The sequence below is a fragment of the Salvelinus fontinalis genome, chromosome 31 (assembly GCF_029448725.1).
Source record: "Salvelinus fontinalis isolate EN_2023a chromosome 31, ASM2944872v1, whole genome shotgun sequence".
In the NCBI taxonomy this organism is placed as follows: domain Eukaryota; kingdom Metazoa; phylum Chordata; class Actinopteri; order Salmoniformes; family Salmonidae; genus Salvelinus; species Salvelinus fontinalis.
In genome coordinates, this window is record NC_074695.1 from 44,278,932 (window position 1) to 44,293,010 (window position 14,079).

General features: G+C 44.3%; 1 protein-coding gene across 1 annotated transcript; it reads left to right on the top strand.

Moving 5' to 3' along the window:
• Positions 1 to 5,618: 5,618 nt before the first annotated feature.
• Positions 5,619 to 13,060, top strand: LOC129830352 (aladin-like). Its single transcript, XM_055892869.1, has 17 exons — positions 5,619 to 5,726; positions 5,927 to 6,038; positions 6,586 to 6,713; positions 6,802 to 6,857; positions 8,437 to 8,528; positions 8,666 to 8,712; positions 8,915 to 9,013; positions 10,703 to 10,846; positions 10,958 to 11,078; positions 11,250 to 11,374; positions 11,484 to 11,544; positions 11,626 to 11,716; positions 11,843 to 11,936; positions 12,030 to 12,097; positions 12,200 to 12,278; positions 12,374 to 12,458; positions 12,782 to 13,060. Exons 2-17 carry the CDS (start codon positions 5,940 to 5,942, stop codon positions 12,935 to 12,937), a joined length of 1,545 nt encoding a protein of 514 aa, XP_055748844.1. The 5' UTR covers positions 5,619 to 5,726; positions 5,927 to 5,939; the 3' UTR covers positions 12,938 to 13,060.
• The last annotated feature ends 1,019 nt before the right edge of the window (positions 13,061 to 14,079 follow it).

Here is a 14,079-nt window from a genome sequence, read left to right on the forward strand (position 1 = left end):
TGATGTTGAGATGTGTCTGTTACTTGAACTCTGTGCAGCATTTATTTGGGCTGCAATTTCTGAGGCTGGTCACTCTAATTAACTTATCCTCTGCAGCAGAGGTAACTCTGGGTCTTCCTTTCCTGTGGCGGTCCTCATGAGAGCCAATTTCATCATAGCACTTGATGGTTTTTGTAACTGCACTTTCCACGTATTTGAAATTTTCCCCATTGACTGACCTTCATGTCTTAAAGTAATGATGGACTGTCGTTTCTCTTTGCTTATTTGAGCTGTTCTTGCCATCATATTGACTTGGTATTTTACCAAATAGGACTATCTTCTGTATGCCACTCCTACCCTGTCACAACACAACTGATTGGCTCAAATGCATTAAGAAGGAAAGAAATTCCACAATTTATTTTTAACAAGGCACACCTGTTCATTGAAAAACATTCCTGGTGACTACCTCATGAAGCTGGGTGAAAGAATGCCAAGAGTGTGCAAAGCTGTCATCAAGGCAAAGGGTGGCTACTCTGAAGAATCTAAAATCTAAAATCTATTTGGATTTGTTTAACCCTTTTTAGTTACTACATGATTCCATATGTGCTATTTCATAGTTCTGATATCTTCACTATTATTCCACAATGTAGAAAATAGTAAAAACAAAGAAAACCCCTTGAATGAATGGGTGTATCCAAACTTTTGACTGGTACTGTATATATATAACTGTCTCTACATTACGAAATATTCAATCAAATTACCTCAGGAGCTTTTTTTGGGGGGGGGGGGGGCTATTTACACCACGTTACCCTATAGTCTATAATTGATCCACCAAGGTCTAGACATCATGTGAATCTTGGTGGGGGAGGAAAAAAGAATGTGGGATGCATGCCAGCAAAGCCACTACACAACACAACACTAAACAATACATGAATTGCACTATACCACTGCTTCACCTGGCTATCAGCGGAGCCTTATCTGGCAGTGAAACAGTTCATTCAGCCTCATTTATTGCCTTTTTAAAGTGTGTTTAAACAAATGTGGTTTCTACTGACAATTGAGATGTACAAACTATGGCATAAGGGGATGACAAGCGGATAAGAGACAATCCGTATTTTCGATTAAGACATTAATGAGCGAGCTAGGACGAACATAAAGTTAGTCAATATAACTATCTGTTTAGCACTTTTGAAATGTACAGCGACAGAATTCAGAACACGGGAGTTCTTACAGTGTTCTCCCTGTACACCAAGTCAGAACTGTAGGATAAATAAAGGGCGCATATAAGCAGACAATGAAAGCTCATACAATATTCGATGATTACATTTTTCAAAAACAGGTTATAGGCTACATGTGCACCACCAAGTCATAACAGTAGCTGAAATTAAGAGGTGAAAATAGACCAAATTATTAGGGTGAGGCACATGGGCTACTAACAGCTTACTACACAACATAAACTTAGTATTACTTTTTTAGCTACAGTATGCATATCTCCCTGGCATATTACATCATTTATGCAGCAGCATATAATACATTTTTGGACTCACCTTTCCAGCTAGCACAGTGGATCTGGGCCGATTCCGGCTGAGAGTTGGGGCACTCGGCTGAGATCATTAACATTTCATATTTATTTTTCCATATTTTCTCATTGTTTCTGTGATCAAAAAAATACAATTAACATTTGAAAGTAAATTCTTTAAGAGTCCTGTTTAAGTTGTATTTTAGTATTTTGATACTTTGTGCAAGGCCACTGATAAGCATTAATTAAAAACTTTGTGGAGGGAGCCTCCCGAGTGGTGCAGCGGTCTAAGACACTGCATCGCAGTGCAAACTGCGTTGCTACAGATGCTAGTTCGATACCTGTGCTGGCCGCGAATGGGAGACCCATGAGGTGACACACAATTGGCCAGGCATTGTCCGAGTTAGGGGAGGGTTTGGTTGGCCGGGATGTCCTTGTTGCATCGCACTGTAGGGACTCCTGTGGCGGGCCAGGTGCATGCACGCTGACACGGTCACCAGGTGTACGGTGTTTCCTCTGACATCATTTTTTTGGAGGTGGATGGGTATAATTTGTATGAATAAAATGTATAAGAGTAATATTTAAAATGACTAAATCGGGTAATGTTGTATACATTTATTTAAATTAGCATCGGGCCACTTCTGGGAGGATTCTGGTAAGATGTCGACAAAGTCGGATGAATGCCGGTAGACAGAAACGGCCTGATGTACTTGGGCTGATTCTGGGCAGTCGTTCATTTTGATTCCGTGCCGAGTCCGTAACCTGATTCCGGCCCGATTCAATCAGTTCCGGCCCCCCGGAAGAGGGCCGCTTCTGAGCCGATTCCTCATTGCTAGCTGAGTTGTTGCGCTGTGCTCACTTGAACAGGAAGGTGGCACGGCGGTCCTTCGTGTACAAATTTTGTCTTCAAACTATCAAAGTCTGCCATTCTCTGGATTTATAACTTGAAAAAAAAAGGTTGAATCATGATGACGTCAGTGATCTTCAGGCCTTAGCTCTAGAAAGAGGCATGAGTTCCTGATTTACAATTCCATTGGATGAAAGTTCAAAATGTATTTTCCCAGTCGTAGCTCGTTTTCCAGAGTTCCCAGTTGTCTTGAACTCACTAAAGTCAGATTTTGCAGTTCCGAGTTAACAGTTGGTTTGAGCTCGCCACAAATCATGCTTCTTTGACAGCATGGCCAATGTTGAATGTTTATAATTCTAAACTAGGAAAAGAGACCCTTATTCTTAGACCTGGGACCACACAGACACAGCCACTCCATTGAATAGCAGTTAGCCACTGATTCCTTCCAAACCACTCATTGTTGAATTTGCGATTTCCAACTTGTGTAATGTTTATGTCCAATGGCCGATGAGCACCAATACGTTTTATCTATAATTTTTCTTCATTATTTCCCTTCATATGACAAGGATTAAAAAGGATTTGCCAGTAGATTGTCGACTTGATTCATGATGATGACTGCTAGCTAAGATTTTGAAAGTATGATGTTGACATGATCAGTCCAATCAAAGCTACTGTAGATAAAACGTGATTTGATGTCATTTTATCTGTGGCCAGTGACCTTGAGCCTTCTTGGATGGGCACTTCTAATGTAACTCTGTGGCAGCACCCAAGGGGCTAGAATTTTCGTTGTCTACCCCTAGACTTGGTGGTGACGTAGTGTCCCCATGAGTGACAGAACACTGAGCCAATCGCAGTGCAACTCTCTGCATTTCCTGCTGGCTTGTTCAACCACAACAGAAAACACTGAGCTAGGCTGAAACACCTGCATTTTGGTGCTGCCTTACTCAAGAAAACAAAAAAGAGAACATGTTTGTATGCAGCTTTATTAACTCAGTGATATATGTATTTTTTACTTGTTTGTAAACTGATATGGGATATGTATTAATGCTAAAATAACATGCAGAACAGGCAAGCCCCCCCAAAACAAAATGTGGGGCTCAAAACCTGCCCTGAATGACAGGGCAACATTCAATGTCTACAATTCATTTTTACAATTTGTTTGGTTCATCCAGGCCATGTAACAAACATCATCAGTGTGAACCAGAGTATGTGAGCGGAGTTGAGCGGCTGGAAATACCGCACTGCTCAGGTGCTCCAGGTCCTTTTCAACGTCTCTGCTAAAAACCGCTCTGTGCTCACAGAAAAAAAAACTGCCGCTCGATATTTTCTCCATTCACTAAAATCACAATTTAACCAACACCCATCTATTTTTGTGACTACCTGGACCTACCAATTGGTTTTGAAGTATTGAAACCAAATCATATGATTTGAATGAAAAGTGTTTGAATAAACATGAAAAGGTGAATGTAAGAAGTGTACATGTCATATTAAACAACATATAATCACTCCAAACAGGTCAGGAGCCAGACAGGGAGCCTAAGAAGGAATGGAAATGAATTATTCAGGCTATATTATTTCAATTATTTCAACGCTATAGCCTACAAAAAAATACATTGTGAAGCATTTGCGAGTGTGACACAATTATTATTATTATTATTTTTATTTCACCTTTATTTAACCAGGTAGGCTAGTTGAGAACAAGTTCTCATTTGCAACTGCGACCTGGCCAAGATAAAGCATAGCAGTGTGAACAGACAACAACACAGAGTTACACATGGAGTAAACAATAAACAAGTCAATAACACGGTAGAAAAAAGAGAATCTATATACAATGTGTGCAAAAGGCATGAGGTAGGCAATAAATCGAATAATCACAATTTAGCAGATTAACACTGGAGTGATAAATCATCAGATGATCATGTGCAAGAAGAGATACTGGTGTGCAAAAGAGCAGAAAAGTAAATAAATAAAAGCAGTATGGAGGTGAGGTAGGTAAATTTTGTGGGTAGTTTACAGATGGACTATGTACAGCTGCAGCGATCGGTTAGCTGCTCGGATAGCAGATTTTTAAAGTTGTTGAGGGAGATAAAAGTCTCCAACTTCAGAGATTTTTGCAATTCGTTCCAGTCGCAGGCAGCAGAGAACTGGAAGGAAAGGCGTCCAAATGAGGTTTTGGCTTTAGGGATGATCAGTAAGATACACCTGCTGGAGCGCGTGCTACGGGTGGGCTGGTAGGGACATAAAGCATTCAACATTTTGTTGTATTAAATCATTATAGTCTATACATTTCGTATATAGGCTGTGACTTACTTGGAATTAAATACAAATTAAACGAAAAATGACATTATGGCCTTTGAATTTATTTTTAGAATACATTTTTAGAAACATGAGTTTGGCCAGTCTGTGGCTTCAGGCTCATGCGATGATGCCTGGAGAGCGGGCCAGCAGCGGAGAATATCCTTTCCACACTTGCAAAGCCATTGGGGATGCTAAACATCCTTTTCGCCATTCTTGACAGGCTGGGCAGAGACCCTGAGATTTATATTTATTTATATAGGTAGGCCTTTTCTGACGGACACCGGTTTTTAGACAAAATAACCCAATCAAAACGGAACGCTTCTTGAACATGGTCATATACCAGGCCCATTGGGCCAAAATCAACTATGGCCTATTGTATAGATAGATAATAGAACAAACATGAACGAAACGTTTAAGAGATCTGTTTTTTTTAGTAGAAATACTTTGCTCAATGACACACTTAGTTATCTATCCACCTCATTCCTTTATTTTAGCATGTGAATGTAGTACACCACCATGCCTCAGGATACGTGTCCTTTCAGATTCCATTATGATTATTTAGTTGTGGACACTACATTGTCCACAACTCTCTCTTGCTCTTGGTCTACATCTCTGTGTAAGTCACCTTGACTTTGCACCTGTGTGTTTAATCAGTTTCCTTATGAAAATATTTAGCTAACTCCAGGTCAGTAGCTAAAGCAAGGGGCTATAGCAGCATAGAAGTAGACTACACATACATGCTGGGCCGGGCATGCCTAAAGTCGTGAGGTAAGCGCTACTGGAGCGGGCGAAAAGGCCGACGCTCCAGCCTTTGAGAATCTCGCTCCGAGCTCCAGTCAAATTGGGATCGCTCGGCTCCAGCTCTACTCCCCAACATCTGGTGTGAACAGAAGTAGGATGTAATGCTGCTATTTTTCCGGTAGATGACAGCAGCGCATGCACCATTGGGCAAAGTACGTCCGCGTTGTGGAAATTCTCCGTATTGTATGCCTTTTACAGGCCTCCGTAGTTTATTAAACTTTTCTGACGGACACCGATCGGCGTTTTGAAGCAAACCTAGCTACATTTTACAGGAAAAGGAAGGTAGTTAACAACAGCTACATGGGCAACTGAGTAGTTGTATTTATTAATTCTCGGTCTAGCTTGCTAGCATGGCTAAATTGCCAATCAAACTTAGCTTACTAGCTGACGTTTATGACTAGCTAGCAATCTAGCTAACTTCGCTAGCAGCTGCATGTGATGGCTGAATGTTGAGCTTGCTAAATGTGATGTGTCTTTTTCAGGAGGAATGTGGTTATGATGTGTTCTTTGGCACTGTTCCCCCCACCGCTGTCCGGCGATGGAGAAACTTCTCAGTACAACGAGTCCAACACGGATCCATCCGTCTGGTTTGGGGTGGGTGGGCTACCGTATCATTGTCAATCCCTACTACTGTTAACCGGGTGGGTATCATTTGTGGAACGTTCCAACAGGAATCTGTTCCAAAAACGATGGAAATAACAAGGTTGCCAACAAACAATGCATACAAAGTTGTATAGCGGCAGAATAAGATACCGGTTAGAGAGTGGGCTATTTGATAACGTTTTTCACTCACCACGTTTACTCCGAAAAATGTCTTTCCTCACTCTGGTAGCCTATGGACAAACATTAAGAATAAGCTACGTGGTGAGTTGACCATGCTACTTTGTATGCGTTGTTTGTTGGCAACCTTGTACTTTACGTTTTTGGAACAGATTCCTGTTGGAACGTTCCACAAATTATACCCACTCCTGTTAACCTACTAGTCACCACACGCTACAGTGTAATTTACCGAGTTGCCACAAACTGTCTGTCACTGCATTACTTGGATGTTTAATGTTATCACCTAATATTAGGCAAAGGTGTGTGTGGAGAGCAAGAGCTACAGTGTGTATAATGTTGTGTGTGTTTCCATTTGCTGTAGGATTCACCTGCTCTGAATCTGTACTTCCCGCGAGAGTCACTGAAGCCTCACAGCCGGCCAGAGAGCAGCAGCAAGTCAGCTTTTAGGGACCACTGTGAGACGCTGTACACAAGGAGTGCAGGGGCTTGGTGTGTCTCTCTCTCTCTCTCTCTCTCTCACACACACACAATTCCGAAGCCCTGTTCACTAATCCCCACCTCTGTGTCTGTCTGCTAGGCGTGATGCAGGCCTGTCTGGACTCCTAAATGAGATCGCCAACTCCAGTGCAGAGGGTGAGTGCCATGTTATCGTCATTCTTTCACTGTCACGAAAGTATTACATGCAGCGCGCGCTTTAGATAAGAAACCGTCATGCAAGAGTTTGCGTCTTTTTAAAGGTGATCTGAAACATTTTTCGAAGGCAAAGGTCATTTTGATAACCAAATGTGATAAAGAAGCATATTCCTACACCTAAAACTGCTGAAAAACAAATGTATGTTAAAACATTTAAACGTTGCCTCAGCTGACTACTGCAATGCCGCCATCTTGATAACGCATCATCAATGACATCACTTGAATGGTTGGTCTGACAAGCAGCCCAGATTACATTGCATGTTAGTAGCCTCATTGGGAATGTTTTAATTTTGACAATAAAAAACATAGGAAAATAAGTGCCTTTTTACAAGGCTATTCCGTTGGAAACTAGTCAGGTAACATGGCATGAATGATAAATTGACAAAAATATATACCCTGCAAGGTGGGCTATCAAAGCTAGCCAGCTAGTTCAAACCACAGCAAGCTCAGCTATCATTTATGGATGTTTTGCTGTCTAGTGACGTTAGCAGAACATCTTGCTACAGTTATTTTACTAAGGACATTGGCAGCATCATTTGTTAAGTCTCACAACTAGCTGCCATTGATTTAATAGGAGTGGACACTGTTAACAACCCTGCATATCTGTAGCTAACTCTTTCAGAACAGACAGATACCTAACTAGCTTGCGTTGACGGAATACTCGATTTTCTAGCCCAGGTATCTAACTAGCCTCTCCTAGGTTTGGCACATGTGAAGTCTCTCACTGCAAACCATATTCAATACCGTTTTAGTTATTGGTGGTATTACCATGCAGTTAGCCTGTTGGCTAGCTTTGGCTAATGCAGTACGATACGTTACCCTTGTCAAAACTACTGTAATGTTTAACACAGCTAGACCTGTGTACGTGGGTTTTTGAATGGACAATAGGCACTTATTCGATGCTAGCTACCTGCTTTGAATGTTATTGTGGACATCATGTATTTAGCTAGTTTACTACTGTCGGGTAACAGTAGATCTGATGCCTCTGCCCATGTAATGTAGGCAAGTTGAATGTGCTCATACATATGCAAATACCTTTTTGACCGGACTATACAGGCTTGTTAACGTGGTTGTGAGTATTTTGTTGTTTTTCGATCTCAAATTGGTTGTTTTAGCTTTTCGTTTATTCACTTGTTTGATTATGGCTGCTCCTGAGTGGCGCAGCGGTCTAAGGCACTGCATCTCAGTGCAAGAGGCGTCACTGCAGTCCCTGGTTCGAATCCAGGCTGCGTCACATCCGGCCGTGATTGGGCGTCCCATAGGGCGGCGCACAATTGGCCCAGCGCCGTCCGGGGTAGGCCGTCACTGTAAATAAGAATTTGTTCTCAACTGATTTGCCTAGTTAAATAAAGGTTACATAAAAATAAAATAAAACGTCTCTCGAAAAACATGTCATTATGTTCTAAAAACATTTTCATACCATCACGTTCAACAAGGTTCCCTAACCTCGACATGTAAACCAATGTTCTAGGTTATTTGTGCGTTTCAGTCCGTCTCCTAATTGCGTGTGTGTTCCCAGTGCCCAAGTGGCTAGGGGTGAGCTCGAGCTGCGTCCTGGCCTTGCTACGCTGGGTCTCCTCCTTCCACAGCTCTCTGTTTCCTCACCTCACAGTAAGTGGGCCCAGTCTGTGGTTTTCACACGGCTAATTCTCGGGCAGTTCTAATCAAACGATACACAACTTGCCCGGGTTGTGTTGGATTCTGCAGGCTTCTCTAATTGACTGTCGTTATCTGCCCTTTGTCGTCAGTTGAGCAGCGAGGAAATGACCGTCGAGTTTTCCCAAGTGCTGGACTGGTAAGACCACCTTTTTTTAGTTGATGAATCCCCAATCGGATCCTTAAATATACCCCCTCTTGTGTTATGTATGTCCTTGTCAAACATGAGGTATTTGTTTACTTTAGGGATATATTCTCAGACATGCATACTCTCTGAAATCATGGCTGCAGTAGGCTATGTATCTGTAACTGTCCCCCTGTTCTTGCTCCCTGTGTCTCAGGTCGGACTGTGCAGTGCGGAGCTTTGCCTGGCACCCACACACACAGAAGTGTGCTGTGGCCCTTTCAGACGATTCCATCAAGATCTACAACCCCAAGAGGTTAAGTCTGTCGCAATGGTGCTCTCTCTCTCTCTGTGTGTCATTGACTATCAAACTCTATGGGCTGGCTTCGGGTGACACCTACAGTGTATTCAGACCCCTTGACTTTTTCCACATTTTGTAAAGTCACAGGCTTATTCAAAAATTTGATTAGGTAAAACATTTTCCTCATCAATCTACGTACAATACCCTATAATGAGAAGGTGAAAATGTTTGCAACTGTATAAACAAACCTGAAATACCTTATTTACGTATGTATTTAGACCCTTTGCTATGAGACTCGAAATTGAGCTAAGGTACATCCTGTTCCTATTGATCAGCCTTGTGATGTTTCTACAACTTGATTGGAGTCCATCTGTTGTGAATTCAATTGATTGGACATGATTTGGAAAGGCACACACCTGTCTATATAAGGTCCCACAGTTGACAATGCATGTCAGAGCAAAAACCAAGCCTTGAGATCGAATTAATTTTCTGTAGAGCTCTGAGAAAGAATTCTATCGAGGCACAGATCTGGGGAAGGTTACCAAAACATGTCTGCAGCATTGAAGGTCTCCAAGAACACAGTGGCCTCCATCATTCTTAAATGGAATAAGTTTGGAACCACCAAGACTCTTCCTAGAGCTGTCCCCCCGGACAAAGTAAGCAATTTGGAAGAAGGGCCTTGGTCAGGAGGTCCAGAGTTCCTCTGTGGAGATGGGAGAACCTTCCAGAAGGACAACCATCTCTGCAGCACTCCATCAATCAGGCCTTTATGGTGGAGTGGCCAGACGGAAGCCAATACTCAGTAAAAGACACATGACATCCCTCTTTGACTTTGCCAAAAGGCAACTAAAGACTATCCGACCATGATGAAACCAAGATGGAACTCTATGGACTGAACGCCAAGCATCACATCTGGAGGAAACCTGGCACCATCCCTACGGTAAAGCATGGTGGTGGCAGGATCACGCTGTAGGGATTTTTTCCAGTGGCAGGGACTAGGAGACTAGTTAGGATCGAGGGAAAGATGAACAGAGTAAAGTACACAGAGATCCTTGATGAAAACCTGCTCCAGAGCGCTCAGGACCTCAGACTGGGGCCAAGGTTCACCTTCCAACAAGACAACGACCCTAAGCACACAGCCAAGACAACGCAGGAGAGACTTCTGGGACAAGTCTCTGAATGTCCTTGAGTGGCCCAGCCAGAGCCCGGACTTGAACCCGATCAAACATATCTGGAGAGACCTGTAAATAGCTGTGCAGTGATGCTCCCCATCCAACCTGACAGAGCTTGAGAGGATCTGCAGAGAAGAATGGGAGAAACTCCCCAAATACAGGTGTGCAAAGCTTGTAGCGTCATACCCAAGAAGACTTGAGGCTGTAATCGCTGCCTAAGGTCCTGTTTTTACATTGTCGTTATGGGGTACTGTGTGTAGATTGAGGACAAAAAAACAATTGGATCCATTTTAGAATAAGGCTTTAACGTAACAATGTGGAAAAAGTCAAGGGGACATACTTTCCGAATGCACTGTATGTCCTCAATCATATTGTCAGACCAGCCTAGTGCAGTGTTTAAACTATGGCACCGTTCCTACAGTGTTTACGTACGGTTTGTGAGTGAAATTGTCTCTCTTCTCTGTCTCTCTGCCTTGGTCTCCCTGTCTCTTCGTCTCTCTGTCTCTCTCACACACACACACACACTCCTCAGTGCTACTACTCCCACCCTGAAGCACCGTCTGCAGCGCAGTGTGGCGGCTCTGCAGTGGAAGCCTCTGTGTGCCTCTGCCCTGGCCGTCGCCTGTCACAACTGCCTGCTTGTCTGGCACGTGGACCCCACCTCACTCTCTACCAGGTACACACACCCTTGTGTACATTATAGAGTCATTTCTATGTCTTGAATGTTCTTTCTCCTCTGCCCTCTCTATTTCTCTCATCTTTTTTTTGGTCTCCCTCCCTCCCACAGGCCCTCCTCCGGCTGTGCCCAGGTCCTGTCCCACCCAGGCCATTCCCCCGTCACGTCCGTCGCATGGTCACCTAACGGACCTCTCCTGGTGTCGGCCTCTCCCAGGGACACTGCCATGCTGGTAGGAACCGTCTCAGTCCACACACACACACACACACACACACACACACACACACACACACAGCCTCTACTGCTACTCGACTGTGAAAGTATTTTACTGTGATGTCGTAAGGGCTTTGTGACTCCTGTCTGTCTCTCTCTTTCTCGCCGTCTCCTCCTCTCTCTCTGTCAGGTGTGGGACGTAGCTGTTGAGAGTTGTGTGCCTCTCCACCGTGTGGGAGGGGGAGGAGTCACCTACCTGTCCTGGTCTCCCGATGGCAGTCGCGTGCTGGCAGCTACGCCCTCCTCCCTCTTCAGGTCAGAGACGGTAGTGCAGGAGAGCGTCGTGCTTTGTGTAGTGTTGGATCGGCTCGACGTGTCTGTATTACTGTATGTGTGTGTTATTTATGTGTTTGTGTTGCTGCAGGGTTTGGGAAACCAGGATGTGGACTTGCGAGCGGTGGCCCAGTCTGAAGGGACGCTGTCAGGTGAGACACCTGGTCTCTCTGTGTGTGTGTGTGTGTGTGTGTGTGTTGTGTGTGTGGCTAACTGTCTCTGTAACTGTCTAGTCTGGCTGTTGGAGTCCTGATGGGAGTCGGCTGCTCTTCAGTGTGCAAGGAGAGACTGTCATCTATGCCCTGACCTTCACTGACAACCCAGGTACACACACACACACACACACAATTCCATGTTCAATATGAGGCACATCAACCTTTTTATAGTTGTTTACACTGTGCTGTGTGTGCATTGTTTGTTCTGATGTGAGTTTTCCTATTTGTCCACTAGGGGTGCCCTTAATGATGTCAGGTGGGCCAAAGGCAGCAACAGTGGTGGCAGACCTGTCCGAGACCACCTTAAATACACCTGACGGAGATATCACGTAAGGAAAGGCCCGGGTCAACTAGTCATTTACTTCACTAGTTGTTGATTATCCTCACAGATTGGATTGTTGCGTTTTGTCTGTGTGTGTCAGGGTCGGAGGAGAGATCCAGTCGATGGCGTGGGATCCGAGAGGCGAGCGTCTAGCCGTGCTCGTCAAAGGTCAGGCTTGTTCTCGCTTCCTCTTTCTCCGGAGTTGAGAGATTGTGTGTTTTGACGTCTTCTCTCCCCCGCTCACTTCCTCCCTCTTGTCGGCTCCGTCAGGAGACGCTGAAGCAGGCCGCCCTGCCATGATCGCAGTGTTCAAGACTCAAATCAGCCCCGCGTTTAAGCTTCTGCCATGGTAGGTGCTCTAGTATATTACATTGCCAGGAAGGTATCTCAGTGGTAATCAGTAGATTGTATCTCAGTGGTAATAACTGTGTGTGTGTGTGTCAGTGGTTTTGTCCAGGGGGAGGCCGGGACTGAGCCCAGACTGATGCAGTTTAACCCCAACTACCAGCATGGAGCCCAGCTCACTGTGGTTAGTCTCTCTTCGTACTCTTTACATTCGCGGGCCTCCAGTCATTTAGACGCTGTCTCACAGTGCCGCTTAAACTGGTCTTAATAAAGCTCGAGTTCACTGATAAACTTGAAATTTAGAGCGGTTTTCAAACCTCAAGTTATTTCTGCCTTTATTCCATTCGTATAGGAAACATGGGCAACATAAAAATGGTACATGGTCCACACACTAATTCCCTTTTACACGGCTGTTGTTGTACAGTAGTGCATCAGTGACTAGAGCAACAGGTGTAGTGGGGGGAACTTAACCCATCCTAGTGACTGTAGTGAATTCTCTCTCCACAGTGTTGGTCCAATGGGAAGATTACCCACGTGCCTTTCTGCTTTATGAGTGCTGGGAATCCCCAGCCTGGCCTGGGAGGCAGCCCATCTGTACCCCTGTCCCAGGGCAGACCAGCCGACTACAACAACCAGACTCTCTACACAGAACTCATCTCCTGACCAGACACCCACACATACACACACTCAAACTAACACAGAAACCATATTTCAGTACAATTTATACTTTTTTGTTGTTGAACACTTTGTAAATAAACGTGCACGAAGTGTTACGCAAATTGTGAAGGATTGTGTCTTCTTGAATTCCTAGTCCAGGACATGGCAAGGGGGTTGGTGGAATGGGGTTAAGGTCTAGGCAGCGCCGGCCCGTTCTTTCAAAAGAGATAAATAAGGTGATTGGGAGTTTGGAGAGTGTCTTTTAATGGAGATTTTCATTAGTTTTACTTAAAGACTATCCATGCTCTAAGGCAGGGTTTCCCAACTGAAGATTCTTTAAGTAAGTCTAATGAAAATCTCCATTTAAAACACTCCAAACTCCCAATCACCTTATTTATATTTTTTGCAAGAACTGGCTGAATTTGATCCCCCCCAAGTTTTTTGAGCAACAGACATAAAGGACTGTAAAAGCAAATCTGTTCAAAGTATTCCCATGCACAATAGAGAGATACACTCACCTGCAATTTTAATAAAAGTACACCCATCTAGTACCGGGTCAGACTCCCCTTTGCCTCCAGAACAGCCTGACTTCTTCGGGGCATTCTACAAGGTGTCGGAAACGTTCCACAGGGATGTTGGTCCATGCTGACGCGTTGACATCACGCAGTTGCTGCAGATTGGATGACAGTACATTCATGCTGCGAACAGCTCGTTCTCATACCAAAGATGTTCTATTGGGTTGAGGCCTGGGGACTGACCAGGCCACTCAAGTAAACTGAACTCACTGTCATGTTCCAGGTGGTGTTTTTCCACTCCTCAATTGTCCAGTGTTGGTGATCGTGTGCCCACTGAAGCCGGGAGTGGAACCCGGTGTGGTCCTCTGTCGAAATAGCCCATCCGTGACAAGGATCGAGGAATTGTGCGTTCCGAGATGCCGTTCTGACCACCACTGTTGTACTGCACTGTTATTTGCCTGTTTGTGGTCCGCCTGTTAGCTTGCACGATTCCTGCCATTCTCCTTCGACCTCTCATCAACGAGCTGTTTTCACCAACTGGACTGCCGCTGACTGGATGGTTTTTGTTTGTCGCACCATTCTCAGTAAACCCTAGACAGTGTCATACTTGAAAAGCCCAGGAGGGTGGCCTCT